Source organism: Aulostomus chinensis, chromosome 5 (assembly GCF_037954235.1).
Source record: "Aulostomus chinensis isolate RoL2024-O1b breed Wild chromosome 5, RoL_Achi_v1.0, whole genome shotgun sequence".
Classification (NCBI taxonomy): Eukaryota; Metazoa; Chordata; class Actinopteri; order Syngnathiformes; family Aulostomidae; genus Aulostomus; species Aulostomus chinensis.
Window position 1 is genome coordinate 9555389 of NC_141324.1, and position 18373 is coordinate 9573761.

General features: G+C 45.8%; 1 protein-coding gene across 3 annotated transcripts in view; it reads left to right on the forward strand.

Annotated features, from left to right (window-relative positions):
- LOC147261127 (WW domain-containing adapter protein with coiled-coil-like) overlaps positions 1 to 16412 on the forward strand; it is an 18292-nt gene extending 1880 nt beyond the window's left edge. Inside the window, exons 4-13 of one of the 3 annotated variants that reach the window (XM_086203017.1) lie at positions 179 to 267; positions 3653 to 3768; positions 6747 to 6841; positions 8377 to 8646; positions 9267 to 9353; positions 13236 to 13384; positions 13524 to 13615; positions 13914 to 14094; positions 14703 to 14830; positions 14916 to 16412. In XM_086203017.1, the coding sequence (XP_086059143.1) occupies positions 179 to 267; positions 3653 to 3768; positions 6747 to 6841; positions 8377 to 8646; positions 9267 to 9353; positions 13236 to 13384; positions 13524 to 13615; positions 13914 to 14094; positions 14703 to 14830; positions 14916 to 14985 (1277 nt within the window). In that variant the 3' untranslated portion in view covers positions 14986 to 16412. Of the gene's footprint in view, positions 1 to 178; positions 268 to 3652; positions 3769 to 6746; positions 6842 to 8376; positions 8647 to 9266; positions 9354 to 12583; positions 12701 to 13235; positions 13385 to 13523; positions 13616 to 13913; positions 14095 to 14702; positions 14831 to 14915 lie in introns of all 3 variants that reach the window. The other 2 variants (XM_086203016.1, XM_086203018.1) reach the window with 2 other exon arrangements.
- The last annotated feature ends 1961 nt before the right edge of the window (positions 16413 to 18373 follow it).

The following is an 18373-nucleotide window of genomic DNA, read 5'->3' on the forward strand; positions in this document are numbered from 1 at the left end:
TGTAAAGAATTCAGTCATTTCACTGTCATCTGTTTCTACTGCTTCCATGTACAGACATGGACCAGTTGAAGGCAGTGAAAAACCCTTAGTTCACTTGTAGCTGCAGTTGTCGGTGTGGATTTAGTTCTCTGCAGTGCATGGGGAAGTTGCTCTTACTTGATGAATGACTTTGTTGCAGGGACCAATGGCTCTCCTCAAGAGAACTCTCACAACAGCTCCCACCATGGTGCCGACTCGCATTCGACTCAGAGCAAGCCTGCAGACAGGGTAAGAGCCAGTCTTATCTGATGATGTACCCTCAGCGTTTGCTCCTCGGGTAGATGGTTTGCAGGACTTTCTGTCAGAATATCGTTGTCCTTGTAAGCAGACATTTTTGCTAACCCAACAAAGCAATGATGCACGATAGGTACTTCATATCTCCACAGCCGACTTCCTCTTTTGAGATTGTTTGATTACACTTCATCATTGTACCTTGTCAAACAAGACTTGATGTTTTTTACATGGGGGGAAATGACTCACCAGCTCTCCTTGGTTGTACTGGCCAGCATCACAACATAGTCAGCATGCAAACTTCAGTTGATGATCAGCTCTGTTGATATTTTTCATAAAAAGACAATATTTCTATTCAGGTGTTTACGTGAGTTTCTTCTAGAGGATTTAAATCTCACTCACGTTTACATGCTTTGGAACAAAGTCTGACGAGGGAAGATGTCTTCTCACATTTCATCACTACGTGCGATGTCAGAGATTCCCTCACCTGAAACCATGTTGTGGCCATGCTGCATTTTGAGTGTTTCTTGCTGGTAATGTCAAGGGAGGAAACCCCGTCCTCTGAGCCAAGTTAAGAGCTCTCACAGGAAGCTGGATCAGGCATCATAGAGCAGTTGGACGGCTGTATGAGTTGCAGAAATTTACCAAAAATTCAGGAGGACTTCATCGCTTGATTATGACGTACACATGTTTATCATGCACTTGGACTGTATAATACAACTATGATGAGAATTCTCAATGCTTTAATCTGATTACATGGTAGTGTGTCAGTATTCCGCTGAATGCTGTTCATGCACCACAGCCATTGATTGGTTCAAAACTACCCTGAATGACAAAATAAGTTAACAAAGCACCGTTTTTACAGATGTAAACTTAACTTAAACTAATATATTAATATTCATGTTTAACAATGTGTTGTCTAACTCTTTTTGTGGCAGTAGAATTCTGCTCGCTTCCTGTCAATCACATTTATGAAGTCCTGCTAATCCACAGCTAAGCGACCTGTTTACCCTGCACTATAGGAACAAGAGAAAAACCATTCTCAAAGAGACTTTTTACCAAAAGACTGGAGCCAAAATCTCCACTAATTCTTCCCTGGAACCACCAGTAGATGCATGATTATTGATATTAAATATAGCATCTACATTTCCAGACTCCAGAAGATCTTAGTCATTACTGAAGGTGGGAATTGGTGGGAAGTTTATCTGCGTCAGGAAAGTGGATGCAGAACACAGCATCTGTTCCCAGGAATGCTGATGTCTTACTTTAAATTAAAAAATATATATATTAAGTGGATCCACCAGCTCATGACAAAAAGACAGTGTTCACTGCCACTCCAGTGTTCCTCCAGTGCCAGTGAGAGGGTTAAACCAGAGTTAGTTTTTGAGAGGATGGGAATCCACTCAACAACCAGGATGTCAGAGGATTTCTTTATCAACTGTCAACACCGGCCCTTCCTCTTGACAGTGGCTCCTTGCAGATCAGTGCAACAGGACCCCCACCCCATAGACACACACACACTGAAATCGATCAGAAATTGATAAGGGAATTGACAGAGAGGTGGCATAAATAAACCTTATCAACTGCCATACCGACTCAGCGGTTTCTATGATTCATTTTGAGCTCATTCAGAGATGGTGTATGAAGGACAGCAGGAAGACACAGCTGGTAGCTTGAAAGTGAACAGCGGGTTTTGCTCGCTGGCCTGTGGAGGAATTAACCAGTGAGGCCTTTGGCTTTCACAGGCTGAAACATGTTCTATGTAAAGCTGAGGTTGTGTAGCCTGGCTGGATCACACATTGAGTCCTCACAGATGCTCTTCCCTCTAAACTCAAGCATGTTCTAACGACAAGATTTAAAAATAACGGTTCGTCACACGCTGCAGCATCTTATTGAGGTGACCGTCCTTGGGGGAGCAGTGCGCCACTTCACGTTGTCGCTCCCACAAGGAAGCAGATGTACACAAAATGAAGGCTGACGTGGTGCAACAAGTCGCTGTGATAATTCTATGTATCGAGAAACAACAGAAGCAGGGGGAAAACTAGTCTGGATGTGCAAATGTTCAGGCAGACACGGCCGTGATGGGTTCTTCAGCCAGAACTGGGAGTAACATCATAACTGTTGCTGTTAGAAGTCTGTCAGCAGTAGCACTGTTACTAGCTAACGTTAGCATCAAGTGCTATGATGTTTGCTGTTGCTTGCTGACACCTCTTGAAACGCACCGATGTAATCGTCTCAATTAAAATAGAACTTATTTGAAATGAACTGAAGACTGCATCTGTGACCCCCCCCCCCATGCTACCAGATCACCTGAGCTGATATTCATTCCTACCAGCCACGAATAGGAAGTTCGCCTACAATTGTCAGGTGGTTGAACTCAATCGTGTGTGTGTGTGTGTGTGTGTGTGTCTGTGTCTGTGTTTGTGTGTGTTTACTCAATTACTGAGAACCCTGAAAGTTTTGTGCAGGTTCTGTAAGGCAGCAACCTTTAAGCAGAAACAGTGGGAGTAATGAAAAATGAGCGCGCCCAAATTACAAAGGTTAGCCTCCCAGTAAAACCAGGACAGGAGTGAGTAGGTGAGTAGAAATGTACAGCTCAGAGTAGGTAACTGACAGATGAGTGCTGCCTGAGCTACAGTCAACAGAATGACTTGCTTCTGATCTGAATTTTCCTCTCAAAGGGGGCTGTGACAAAACAAAAAAAGGTTGAAAATTGATGTGGGATCATGCAACCCAAAAGTAATACTTTGTATTACTATTTTCAATGTCAACACAAAAAACGTGTTGAAAGTCTGTGGTTCAGTTGAAAAATTGTCATGTCCCTGATTTGTAGTTGATCTGAACAAGCTGGAGACTCATATTTCTCACTCTGATTCTTAGGGGCAGTGTATGACTCAAATATTGGTCCTCCACTGTTGTGAGTTAGGATTCTTTCATGGGATGCCCATGAGTGGCTCGCATTCCAAATCCTAGCTATGGTCACGGTACTCTACAGCAAAGCTGGAGCAGCGCTAGCTTGTCAGGCAGGAATTATTCTGTTAAAACCAGTTTGTTATTAAAAAGATTTATTCTTGTCCAAATTATCCCAGAATTTCTCAATCACACACGACTACCAATAACAAGCATTTGGTGTGATTTAATCCACGTACCCTGGAGACATTCATACAATATTGGTTGCTCATCGTTCTGTGCTGCCAGGTTTCAGTTATAAGTCTACCCACTTCCACATCAAATGAACGTTATTGGTCTGAGTCTTGAAAATGACTTGAGCATCACGTTAACTGTAAGCTTAGCATTCCAATTGTGTCGTGTTCGGTGGGAGCACGCAAATTGTCTGCGATGTCTCTAAGTTGTGTTGCCACTCTGGATCTGTGTGTCCCAGCACCAGGACCCAGCAGACGATTGGACGGAGCACATCAGTTCTTCTGGGAAGAAGTACTACTACAACTGTAGAACAGAGGTGTCCCAGTGGGAGAAGCCCAAGGACCTGTTGGAGAGGCAAGCCCATCTAGTGAAATTACATGTTACAACTCTGTGTGTGTGCGTGCGTGTGTGTGTGTGTGTGTGTATATACACACACACACACACACATATATAATCTCATTCAGTGGTTTTCTTTATTTTCATGACTATTTACATTCTCACCGAAAGCATCAAAACAATGAATGAACACACATGGAACTGTGCAGTAAACCCAAGTGTGACAACTCAAAACATGTTTTATGTATCAACCCTGATTCCAATTAAGTTGGGATGATGTGTAAAACGTAAATAGAAAAAGATTAACGTGATTTGCAAATACTTTTTAACTTAGATTTAATTGAATACACTACAAATACACGATTTTTAATGTTCAAACTAATAAACTTAGTTGCTTTTTTGCAAATATTCACTCATTTTGAATTTGATACCTGCAACATGTTCCAAAAAAAGCTGGGTCAGGGGCAACAGAAGGCTGGGAATGTTGAGGAATGTTGTTTCTCAATGTACAGTCGAAAGGAATTTAATCATTTAAGGTCCATAATATAATCAAAAGATTCAGAGAATCTGGAAAAATCTCTGCAAGACCGAAAACCAGCACTGAATGCCTGTGACCTTCGATCCCTCAGGCTGCACTGCCTTAAAAACAGACATCCTTGTGTAAAGGATATTACTGCATGGGCTCAGGAACACTTCAGGAAACCGTTGTCAGATAACACAGTTCAGCGCTGCATCTACAAGTGCAAGCTGAAACTCCACCATGCAGAGTGAAAGCCATTAACAACACCCAGAAACACCGCCGTCTTGAAAATGTGTGGCGCATTATGAAGCGCAGAATATGACAACGGAGACCCCGGACTGTGGAGCCAATGAAGCTGTACATCAAGCTAGAATGAGAAAGAATTCCACCTACAAAGCTTCAACAGTCGGCGTCCTCAGTTCCCAAATGCTCATTGAGTGCTGTTACAAGGAGAGGTGACGTAGCACAGTGGTAAACGCACCCCTGTCCCAGCTTTTTTGACTATTTCCAACATCGTTATCAGTTTTAACATTAAATATCTTGTCTTTGTCGTGTATTCAATTGAATATTGGTTGAAACAGATTTGCAAATTATTGTATTCTGTTTTTAAATGCGTTTTACACAACGTCCCAACTTCATTGCTTTGACTCCTGCTCTGCTCACTCTTGGCGTTCTCTCTGTGAGGTCATCACCTGAAACAGTTCTCCAACAGTCTTGAAGGAGTTGCAGTGGTGCTGAGCACTTGCTGGCTCTTTGGCCTTCACTCTGTGGTCCCTCTCATCCTAAACATCTGGACTGGGTTCAGGTCAGGTGACTGGAGGCCAGGTCACCTGGGCCGCCCTCCATCACTCTCCTTCTTGGTCAAGTAGCCCTCACACAGCCTGGAGGTGTGTTTGAGTCGTTGTCCTGCTGAAACATCAATGATGGTCCAACTAAACACAGACCGGATGGGATGGCGTGTTGCTGCAGGACGCTGTGGCAGCCATGTTGGTTCAGTAAAGGGCCCCCCCCCCCCCGCCCCATTAGACATCCTCCTACATGCTTCAGGCTGGGAACCATACACGTAGAGACGTCCCTCCTCCTTTTCTGTGTCCCACAAAGACAGCGGTGGAACCAAAGATCTCAAATGTGGACTCATCAGACCAAAGCCCAAATGTCCTCTGGTCTCATGTCCACTCCTTGTGGTTCTGGTCCAAGCAAACCTCCTCTGCTGGTTGTTTCTCCTTGGTGGTGGTTTCCTAGCAGCTGTTGGACCATCAAGGCCTGATTGGCGCCGTCTCCTCTGAACCGTTGGTGCAGAGACGTGTCTGCTACCAGAACTCTGAGGCGTTCATCTGGGCTCCAGTCTGAGGAGCTGTTAACTGGTGATTCCTGAGGCTGGGGACTGGGATGAACTCCTCAGCAGCAGAGGAGACTCTTGGTCTTCCTCTCCTGGGCCGTCCTCATGTGAGCCGGTTTCATCGTGGCGCTTGATGGTTTTTACGACTGCACTCAGGGACGCATTCAAAGTTTTAGCAGTTTCCTGGACTGAGTGACCTTCAGTTCTTAGAGCACTGATGGACGGTGGTTCCTCTCCACTGAGCTGATGGTTCCTGCCATGACAGGAATTCTAGCAGTGGTCAAACAGGGCTGTCAGCTGGGGAGCAGCCTGACTTCTGCTCAGCTCAACTGATGCTCCCAACCAGCAAGAAGGCAGGAAACTCCACCACTGAACCCTGACAAGGTGAACCTGAGAGGAGAAACCATTTCAGGTGATGACATCATGAAGCTCCCAGAGAGAAGGATGAGGGTTTGCAGCGCTGCAGCGAAGCAAAGGGAGGCGACTTTGAGCAATCATAAATATAACACACATTTACAGTTATTTAACAGTTTTTCTTTGCTACATGATTCCATTTATCCTGCTTTATATATTTGAAGTCTTCAGTATGAATCTACAATGTAGAAAGTAGTAAAAATAAAGAAACAACATTCAATGAGGTGGCCCCATCTTTAGACTTGTCATGTATGTAGTGTGTGTATGTACACATAGTGTGTGTGTATTCTGTATGTGCTTGTGTATATATGTATGTATATGTGCATATATGTATACATGTGTGTGCATATATGTATACATGTGTATGTATATGTGTATACATGTGTATACGTGTATGTACATATGTGTATACATGTGTATACGTGTATGTACATATGTGTATACATGTACACGTGTATGTACATATGTGTATACACGTACACGTGTATGTACATATGTGTATATATGTACACGTGTGTATGTACACATGTATACGTACACGTGTGTATGTACACATGTATACGTACACGTGTGTATGTACACATGTATACGTACACGTGTGTATGTACACATGTATACGTACACGTGTGTATGTACACATGTATACGTACACGTGTGTATGTACACATGTATACGTACACGTGTGTATCTTGCACATTTTAAAGTTGCTCTATATTCTTCCAGAGAACAACGCCAGAAAGACTCAGTCAAGATGGCAGCAAACAGTTTCCCCAGGGACATGGACTACAGACAAGAGGCCTTGCAGGACAAAGCCACAAGTATGTCACGGTTGTGTTTCAATAGGCCTGCACTCTGACAGCTGATGACCCCTCAGTCCACTGAGCTTCTGCAGGTGAAGCACCGAGTCGTTGTGATATAGAGATAGATAGAGCATGGTGGCGTTGTGTCACGCTGCCATCATGCTTCGAAGCCACTCTACACGAGGTGTAGTGCACGAGGATGTTATTGCAGTCACTACTGGGCTGAAGGGCTGCCCTCTGCAGAAGCAGAGCTGTAGGAAGCTTGAAATGCTGTGTGTGTCATATAAATGTGAGCTGTCGTTCTTGATGTTCGTTTTACCAAACTCAGTCAAGATGGTCAGACTTAATTGCACCAGAAGCAGAAGCCTCCCCGTTCCTGACAGCACAAGCACCCCCACCTAGCCTTCCAATCACCTATCACCAACCAGCGAGCACACACTAAATGTTGGTTAGCTCAAGCTACACACCAGTTAGGACGAACTAAATGCAGGCCAGGACAAGCTAACCACTAGTTGGCACAAGCAACCTGCAGGTGTTTGTCACCTACCTGTCCGGCAGGAAGCGGGCCAGCCTCCTCAGCATGGCTCTTCATTCCCTGCCACTCCTTCAGTGTCCGATCTTCATCCGCTTGCTGTTTCACCTCAGGAGGCTTGTGTTGACTTCTCTTCACTGCTCCAAATGCATCCACCATTTTCTCAGGAAGGATTTTCATCTCATCCTCACCTGCGTGCTGTCATCGGCAGGGGAGCTCTGCTCCCATTCCCGGCAAAACAAAAACATTGAAATACAGGCAGAGGACAGCCAACCCCACGCGTGTCTGCAGGCCAGAAGCCAAGAGTGAGCCAGATTCATTTTGTAGAAGTCTGTATTTTCTTCTGGAAAATGCTGCAGACTTTTGCTGTAAAGAAACTAGGCTGATTTACAAATACACGTGTGCTGCCAGTCCAGGGGCATCAGAATGAGGCCTGTAGGACGCCAATGCCTTTTCTGACAAGGAAATGTTTATGGGAATAACAAAGAATGACCAGATGAATCTTCCTCTTGGACAGACAAATGGGATTCACCTGACAGCACACACAGTTCTTTTCTCATAGGACTTTTCCACTGCAGGAACATAGTGACCATAAGTAACTGAAGGTCTAGCCATTGTCACCAGTTGTGTTTTTGTTTCCTCTGATCCTGAACCACAGTTTCAGCACTGCTCAGGAGCTGGAACCGGATCCAAGTTCTAGGGTCTCTTAAAAGGGAAGGAATGCAAGAGCTGGTTTGCAATATGACAGTTAATATAAATGCAGGACATGTGTTAGATAGATTGAGCTGGTTAAGTTTGGGCCTCGTTTCTTTCTTAATTAAAATTTCCTGAGATTTTAAAGTATTCTTTTCCACTCAGTAGAATGACATGGTGACCAAACTCTGCAGAGCTATATTTTATTTTACTCAGAAGTGTGCTTTATGCGGTCTTGGTTCTCTGATGGACCCTTAATGGGATCGACAGAGCCGCATGTGACAAGTGAATCTCATGATACGATCTTCTGCTGTGCTCCTCTCCACAGAGACCACTTCAGGGGACCAGTCCACAGCATCCAACTCCGGCCACTTTTCCTCTTCCTCTCAGAGCCTGAACACTGCTCCAAGTTCCACTCCTTCAACCACGTCCTCATCCTCCTCATCCTCCTCCTCTACAGCCCAGTTGACTCAGTCTGTCCAGTCCCCATCGCCAGCGCTGCTTCAGGACCCGGCCCTCTTGCATCAGCTCCTGCCGGCGCTCCAGGCTACTCTGCAGATGAACAACGGCAGCATGGACATGGCTAAGCTCAATGAGGGTGAGCGTGGCAGTTAGTAGGAGTAGAATTGAGTCAGCACAGGTGTGTGGACGAATTATATGCTGCTGTCACAAGCACAGCTTGAACTGTTGGCCTGCAACTAGACAGGTTCAGATTTGTCCTCCCTGATATCGCTTCTGATACCTGACCTTGGGTGTAGAGCTTCAGGTGTCACATGACTTGTTTTGTTTACACTGCCATGTTGGCTAGACAGCCTGAGCAAAGATTAACGCTGCAAGCATTGATTTGAAGCCATCAGAGTTCACTGCACACTTTAAATCCATCAATGTTGAATCATAGATTGAGTTTTAATGCATTTCTGTGCTCAGAAGCGCACAATTTTCCAGACCTGCAGTACTCAGACATCTACAGTCACCTGATCAATTTAACCTCCTTCTACTCCAGAGAGTCCCTGAATGCCTACAAAAGCTTGGAGGGCTCCAAATGGACACAGTCTGGTGGTGTGATTAATATTCCACTTTGGAGGACGCGTGTCCTTTCATCTTAGTTATGTTAACATAGCAGGGAGTGTAAAGTTGATATGGAAGTTTTCTGCTCCGTTTTCCTCTGCTCACTTCCAGTACGTTCTTGGGCTGTAATCCAGTTCTGTCGTCTTTCAGGATCTTTTGGAAACCGTTTGAATGTTCTCCCCTCTGCCTGTCCTCAAGGATTTACAAGCGCCCCGATACACCCCAGCTACCCACGTGGTCAGTTTTTATAAACGCAGCGAGAGAGGCGACAAGTTAGCTGCTTCGGGTCGCATGCATGGCGTACGGCCTGCTTTCTACAGGGGCTTTTTAGTTTCTTCTCTGCGTATTGAAACAAAACAATTCAAAACAAAAATTGCAGTCAAATGAGAGATTTGTAAACTAAACTTTCCACTCTGCTGTCGTTTTATTCATTTCCAGGAAAATTAACGTGATTATCTCAGAAGTCTTGGCTTGTGGTCAAACACTTTTTGTTTGCCAATTTTTTGCTCTCCACACTGCCATCTCAGTTTTGATCGCAGGTCAGATGAATTTGTGCTAATCTTCTATTGATGAGTTTTGCTTGTGGGTCAGTCTTGCAGATTGAATAGTTGGGTTGCTGTCAAGCTGATTTCACTGCTGATGTTTGAAGGGATTTTGGTGGCACTACGCTGTATAAACACAAGGTTACTGGATATTTTTTTAAATATCCTCAAATGATTTAAAAACACATTTTTCACAACGAAGTGGTGCATTATAAGCGAGCAGGAGACATCTTGTGATGGAACTGAAAATCGTGGCCCAGCACAATGGAAGAGTGATGTTACCGGATAGTTTTCCAATTAAAAATTCCCTGAGGTATGGGATAATTTTCCAAATGAAATGGTGTTGCATAAGCAGCAGGAGAGCATAGATGTGTGACTGATTTTGGTGGCACTAAACTGTGTTGAGGTCACGTTAATGTTTGACTGGATTTCTTTTTGGTGTGGCACTTTGTGGACGGTCCCTGGTGGCTCAGGGAGACAAACGTAGCTCGTCCAGGCAGGAGGATGACTCGTGGAGGCAAAAATCAGGTCACAGCTCGTCGTCCATGTTGCTGTGTTTGGAGAGACGAGTGTTCTGTTTGTTTTAAAGCCTTACACTTTTGAGAACTGGGCCGGTTTCAGAAAGGAGGTTCAATAAACTCTCTGACCCTGAACCGTGAGTTGATTTGTCCTCAGATGGGAAACTTTTGAGTTTTTGGTTTCAGAACAGCTGATTAGATTTCAGTGAATGAACTCTGAGTTAAGCGGGTGCACTACAACTTAAAAAAGCCAACATTAATGGAGCCCAGATAATATGATTCACCATGGCAACCACTGACGGAAAGGAATCCTCAAGTACATATGGCGAGTATAAACATATTTTGAGTGGAAAAGTAGTAACCCGGAGAGAGAAATGGTGTGCGAAGCTCCTGCTGAGTGGATGTGCGGCTTTGAATGTACCTCTTCATTTGGCCCAATATTCAGTCACACCCACGTCATGGGGAAACTGGTGGAAGGACATTGAAGCTAAGATGTGTTTTCATTCAGGTGCACTACTGCAGGTGAACAGTGAGCGAGGAAACATACGAGTCACATTTAACATCCTGATCCAGTAGATCTCGTCAGTGTGCAGTCGCTCTGGTGTGGGTGATATGAGGGCAGATTAGATGGTCCAGATGTGGACTAGACTGAAGGAAAAAAACGCCCTGATGGTCACGACATTTTGGTACTTATCAAGTAACCATAGTAGCCACAGGCGCACAAAATGTTTTGACATCAGCACAACGTCTTCCTACCAAACACGATTATCTCCCTTCTCTCCGTGTGACTCGCGGTGGCTTCCACCGTAGATGTGGTCAAGTTGTCACTCCGATTGTGATTGACCAATGGAGACGTGTCCTACGTCCCCCACAAATTCATCTGACTTGAGATAAAAATCATGAGACTGCAGGGTTGAGAGTTTTACTCTAAAATGTGTTTGATTGCATCGCCCAGACCCCAGAGCACACCTCCCTGCTGGGAGGGGAACCTGTTTGAATGTTGACCTGCAAGCAAAGCATTTTCATTTGCAAACTAAACTTTTGAGATAATCGCACATTAATTTTACTTCATTTTGTGACAAAATGATTCCAGTGTGAAAGTTTTGCTTACAAGTCTGTGTTGAGATTGCAGTTCAGAAAGTCTTTCTGTGTGATTGCAGACAGAGAAGACAAAATAGCCCCCGTAACTTTCCCGCTGCATGGCAGTGCTTTGAGTCGGGTGGTTGCTTGCTGGGATCATGTGACCTCATAATCCAATACTACTAAAAAACAGCTTTATGTACCATCTTCTTGGAGTCTCCCTCCGAGCGACTGCCCTGATACTGGCCGTGGTCACGCTTCGTTGACGGGATATTCTAAAGAAACATTGCTGCCTTACTAACATTTTTCTAGCTCTCTCTGGCTAATTAATGAATTCTTCTTTGCTCCTCTAAACAGTCGTTGCCAGATGAGGCACAGCACAACTTCCTGTGTAGCGGTGGAACAGTGAGGAGGGATTGATTTCCTCTGCGTGATATTAGACCAAACTAAATGACTCAAGTGGAAAGTGGCGTGCTACCATCTCAGGCCTAGCAGATTACATGGCATCATATCAGCTGACGGACTCAAATAATCCCGGGAAGCTGAACAACTCTAGCGGCAACAAGCCAAAGCCTGGTTGGTGCTTCTGCAGCGGTCGTAGCCTCAGTAGAACTGTAAACATGCACACCAGCAGTGTAGGCGGCAGCGGCTGTGGCCGGCCCCCCTCCTAACGTTCCACGTCCCCCACGTCCCCTCCCCTGGACCGAGTCTTTCCAGCAGGCTTGTTTCAGTAAAGGTAGTTCAGCTGTCATCACCTCAAACCCACCTAACAATGATTTTGTGAAGTACAAGAAGAACCTCAACGCAGAGGCAGCTATCATTTTGGTGATGTGATCAGCGCCACCCTGGCAGACCACAGCTGAGGTAGAAGGCTCACCTGCGGTTTCGGCGCGCCGGTCCGAGTCGTCAGGACACACAAGTGTCACGTGGACCGAGATGGTGTGATGTGAGGCTTCTAGACACTGCAGGGCAAGTAGATGAAGCTGGAATAGTGGAAAACCGTACACAATGCTAATTTGCTCTTTGTTTGTTAAATCTATACGGATTGATTGACAGCCCCCCCCCCCCCCCCCCAGGGTGCGCACCTCTGATCATGTAGAATCACTTTCTTGCTCCTCTGTGTGAAGCCTGCTGAAGTGGAATGAAAAGATCAAACTTTCCACTGATGTGTTTCTAACTAAACTGTGTGGTTGAGCGCTTAACTTGTATGTCTTTAGTCACTCACCTGTGTGTGTGTGTGTGTGTGTGTGTGTGTGTGTGTGTGTGTGTGTGTGTGTGTGTGTGTGTGTGTGTGTGTGTGTGTGTGTTTTCCCTCTCTTCCCTCCAGTCTTGGCAGCTGCTGTCACCCAAGCTTCCTTGCGGTCTGTGCTTCATAAGCTCCTCACTGCTGGACCTGCTTTCAACGTCACTGCTCTGCTCTCAGCTGCTCAGCACTCCAACCAAGGTAATGACCTCCACGCCGTTTCTCACCATCTGCTGTTACAAACTCAACTTTTCCTCCCCCTGTGTCCCTGCCGCCCCTCCTCCTAGAAGTCAGGTGGCCAAATGTGTCTAAAACCCAGTGTGTTGTTCCTGACCTTCAGAGACGCGTCCCGTCTTCCTGGTGCTTCTTGTGGGCCGGAGTACTTGTAAAGCTCCAGTCAGCATCCACCTGATGCGTGCTGCCTGTCACCTGCTCAGCATTTTACTGGCATAGTCAGTCTATGATCTGTACACAGCGCAGACACACTAGCTGTGCATGCTAACTAGCTGCTAGCTACTGTGTACACCCGCTAAGTTCTTACAAGTTTTGGTGCAAAAAGAAATGTCAGAAACGAGGTCTTGAGCGATGAGTTGCTGCCGCGTTTCTCATCGTTCGCTTGCTGATATTTCTGCAGATTTGACTTGTTTGCTGAGGTCATTTGCCATGTTCCTCCCAGCCAACGCAGGCTTTGAGCACGTCTAACCATTGTTATTCTTTGTCGGTTCGACCTCTTCAGCCCAGCATTCCAGTCAGTCCCCCGTGTCTCTGACGTCGGATGCATCGTCACCACGACCTTATGTGTCGCCGCGGAACGGCACACCACAGAGCACCCAGAAACCCCTTCTGGGTGGGCACCCTGGCAGCATCTCGTCCTCTCAAACCAGGGTGAGCATTGAAGCCTTGCTGAGCCGTGCTTGTTCATCATCCACTTTGCCCAGGCTGATGAGGCGACGTCTTGTTGTGCTCTGGAGATGCGTTTGTGTTCACATCGCTTCCTTGTTGCCATCTTTTCTGTGCTCTTCAGGCCAGTATGTCTTCGGGAAAGCAAGGCTCCGCCACCCTGACTCCGACCACAGAGAAGCGTCCAGAGGATCCCAGGACTCTCCAGCAGAGAAGGTACTCCTTCTGTCAGCAGAGAAACCCCCAGATTTCTCCCATGTGACAAAGAATGTCTTGTTCTACTTTATTCATTCAATTTAAAATAGTTCAATAAGCAGCAGCATGGCTGACCACAGCTGTGTGTCAAAATATGACAAGCAGCAGCATGACTGAATAATGAAATACTCACAAATGACTAAACTGATTTATCTCCAATTAATCTGCCAAAATAAGAGTGTTCCAGTTCTAGGCAAAATGAAGCTGGCTTTCATGAACACGTCAACACACTGCTAATCAGTTCTCCCTGCTCCCCCAGCCAGGAGATTCTCTGCACAGGATCCAACGTGTCGGCTGCTGCGTTACCCCAAGCCGCCTCCAGCAGCGCCACCAGTCAGCCAGACACCCCCAGCTCCTTCACACCCACCCTGGCGGCTCATTTTGATGAGAACCTCATCAGACATATCCAAGGATGGCCTTCAGAGAACACTGAGAAACAGGTGGAGTCCCTCACACACTGCTGGGATTTCTCTGTACGGTGCAAACAAAGAAATGCCTCACCTTAACAGTTTATTTGCCTCCAGTTCTCACAGAAAGGTTTCTTGAGCTCAGTGTTTTTGCCAGCCTGCATCCATCAATACTTTGTGAAGTAAGGAATTCAGGAAGCGCCAGCCACGCATCAGCTTAGCTTGACGCTAACGGCTGTGGCTAACAGCAGCAACAGAGTCCTGACACTTGCGCTACAAACTCCCAGGTGGTCTCTGACTTGAACCTCCGCATCGGTGCTTCTGCGTGGGACTTGCTGAGTGTTGGTTGGTTGTTAGCTTCAAAGTGTTTGTGGCTGACTGAGCACACGACTGGATAAAGAAGACCTGGGTGGTACTGGTTGATGCCCTTGAGCGGTTGAACAATGCTTCTAGCCGTCTGTGACCATTAGCTTCAAGCTAATTATGCCTGGCTGGCTTTTTCTGCTTTGTGGAATCACAAAGAAGTAACAGAGGAGGGAGAAAACATTGATGTGAGCTCAAGACATCTGTTAGTACTTGAGTGGTAAAAACACCTGGGTGAAATCCGGTTATAACTGTAAGCCCTCATCTCATCCTGTCAGGCGGCTCGGTTGCGTGAGGACATCCACAACATGGGAAGCTTGTACATGTCAGAGATCTGCACGGAGATGAAAAACCTTCGCTCCCTGGTCCGAGTGAGTGAGATTCAAGCCACACTGAGGGAACAGAGGTGAGGTGAACGACTGGATCCCAGTCTTCCACTGAGAGGAAGAAACCTTCCCATAATTGTCTTGTTTCTTGCTCCTTAATTCCAGAATCCTGTTTCTGAGGCAGCAGAGCAAAGAGCTGGACAAGCTGAAGAACCAGAACTCCTACATGGTCTGAGGACGCGACCAGGCTGGGATGGATGGATTCAGATGTTTAAAAAAGAAAAAAAAGGCAGAATAGACATGGACAGATGCTACAGCCTGTTTATTCTAAAACTGCTGTTAGAAGACAGCATGGTGGAGCTGCATCATCCTGAACAGTTTTTCTTTTTAAATAAAAGATTAGTTGTCCCAGTGTCGACCACGTGGGTTGCTTTCGGCGAGGGTGAGACGTTCGGACACTGAAAGCAGTGGAATTAGAGGACCTGAGACTCTCTCAGATGGCACCTTCTCGGACTATGAACCTTGGATTGTGTGTATCGTATCGGGTTATTTTGTTTTCTGGTGTGTTTTGATGTGTAGTGGTCAGGAAAAGATTTCAGTTCATTCTTAGAAAATCGAACTTCAGCAATTGACCATCTTATAATTGGTGTGAAACACTTCTTGGTGGATTGGTGGTTTATACACACACGCGTTCCCCCCACCAAAATGTTCAAAATGGACTTTGTCAGTTATGGTGAGTCATGCATTTGGATTCATCGGCAGTGACGTTACTAATGCTATTTTTTATTCATTAAACTTGTCAGTGGTTTTGCCATGGCGGTGCGTCTTGGAGCTGGATGGTTTTACATGTCATGACACGAGATTAGTGAAGACCTTTTGGCCAGACCCTTCTGAAAATATTTAAATGTGCTTTAGTTGTTTTTTTCCCAGCTGATGGGAATCTGCGTTTTGTTTCCAGTGGTACAAACTCTCTGGGAAGTCATGGCAAGTTATGTCAAATACACTCCAGATGTTTCAAAGCCATTTCTGAAGAAAAAGAAGCCTGCATTATTGGACCTAGGTTGGCTGCTAGTACATACGAGGTTGTCTTCATTGGTAGCCCTGCTGGCCGTTCTCTCATCTATTCTTTTTTTTTTTTTTTTGTATAATTGTCAACACTTTCTTTCTCCTCCTCTTCCAACGGGGGAACGATTTCATTCCTTTCATGCAGCGTAGCAAGTGATTGTGTCAAAGACTAGAGAAGTGACTGAATTTACACTCATGTAAATTATTGTTGCACATGATTGATTTCGTCCTTGTAGTCACAGTGGAAAAGTTTTTAATTTTCTTTTCCAAAAAGGAAACTCATGGTTTTGATTCATTTTCATCTTTGTTGGGCTGTTGCGGCCGAAACCCCTCGGCGTCACCTGACTCCAGCTAGATTTGGCTCTTGTGGGCCCAGGCGTGATGACAGGGTGTACTCCCCCCCCCCCCCCCCCCCCCCCCCCTCTAATACGACCTTAAAGAAATCACATTGAAATGCAGTTGTACACCCTCAGTTGCAGTTTCCTTCGTCTCTCAGCAGTTCTCTTCCTTATCTTTGAGTTGTTTCCACCAGATCTGATGTGCACACTCTTGCGGGGTGGGGTGGGGTTGGGGTTAGGGGTTGTGTAAGGGCTTTGTATTCCATAAAATATGAGAATAAAATATACCACACCTACTTACTTACACTTCTGCTGTTCTACATTTATTTCTCATTGAGGTCGTGTGGATGTGTGTGAGTTTCGTACCGACGCCATTCTCAGATGTGTCGTGAAGGTTTTTAAAGTGTAACTGCAGGCAGAGGAGGGTTTAGGACGCACCTCTGGTGACATATGATGCAGTTGGTCTGTGACTATCAGATGTTTAGGTTGTTTTGCTGGTGCCTGTCCACAAGATGGCGACAGTGAGCGCTGCTCCTGCTCACAGCTCCATCATCAGAACCCTCACTGTGTCTCACAGGCAGAAGGGGGATGAATGTCAGCTGGGCAGAGCTGTAACTCTTGTCCAACTCTCAGGTGATCCTCACATCCAGTGTGTGCACAGCGAGCAGCACACAGGGAGAGGGTAAGACGTCTACCATGACGCTGAACCAGACTTGGAGCAAACACCTCGCCAGCTCTTCCTGCTCACACTGCTCCTCACTGAGAGAGCTTCAGAAACGGCACACGTTGATCTCAATGATGGGAACTTCAGCAGGGTTCGTACAGCTGTGGTGAGTCATAGAGTATTAAAAAATTCAGCCTGGATAAAAAATTGAGGGATGAAGCCACTTAAGAGGAAAAGTATTTGCTCCACAAATACCTGAATAGGTGGCCCGGTGGAGCAGTGGTCAGCACTGTGGCCCCCCAGCAAGAAGGTTGTGGGTGGAGCCCCGGCTGCAGCACGGGATCTTTCTGTGTGAGTCTCCATGTTCTCCCTGTTCCTGCTGGGTTCTGTCTGGTACTCCAGCTTCCTCCACAGTCCAAAGACATCAAGAGGGACCAGGTTAATCCAGACTCTAAATTGACCGTAGGCGTGGCTGGGAGAGCCAATGGTTGTCTGTCTCTATGTGTTGGCCCTGCCATAGACTGGTGACCTGTCCAGGGGGAAGGCTGCTGGGATAGGCTCCACCCCCACCACCCTCAACAGGAGAAGAGGGAGAACATGGAATGATGGATGGATGGATGGATGATGGATGGATGGATGGATGGGCCACAACTAGAATTGCCAAACATTACAGAGAACAAACCTCCAAAGATGATTGTGTACTCAGACATATCTATGTGTCTCCATGCAGTATCAATCCTACTGTCTACGTTTTCAAGTGCTGGTTGGACTGGTGGACTGATAAAGATGCATCAGTCCCTCGATCTGACCACAGATGTGAGAGTCAGTCTTGATGAAACTGAAGTACGATCCCAGACTAATTAAAGGTAAAGCCAGTTTTTATTTTCTGAGGGCTGCACTGTAAAATGGCATCATCCCTCTGAGTTCCCTGACTTACAGCTGTTGGGTCTTCAGATGAAGTGCAGCTCACCTTGACAGCTGGCTGTCATTTACAGCTGTGCCATCAGCAGCACGAGGACGGTCGCTACCTTTCTCAGCTCAACACACAAGCACAACCATCGTTCTCCCTCTAACCATGGGACAGACTCTGATTCTATTGTTGTTGTTTGTGTGTGTGTGTGTGTGTGTGGTTTTGACTCGAAGTTCCATCTTTGATTTCAGGGTTCTTTCTTTAATCTCTCACCATCTGACTTTGATCTGGCTTTTATCTCCTAACCTTATGACATCTCTGCCATTTCTTTGATGTAAGAATTCTTTTTTCTGTTCTTCTTTGATGTCAGAATTCTTCACTCTGAGATCATAAACTAACCCTTGACAGGAAGGACGTATATAAGAACATTACAACTCATCATTGAAGAGATTTCAAACTTGTTGGTTTCTTAACAAGACAACGAAGAAAACAACCCTGAGCCTTTTGCTTGAGCTTGAGCTCAACATCAAAAAGAGCTAACAGCTAAATTCCAGGTATCCAGACCCCACAAGTACAGAAGATGGATCTTGAGAACTCTGTCCAGGAGGCTGAGTGGCTTGGAGAAGAGGAGGAGCAGTATGATCCA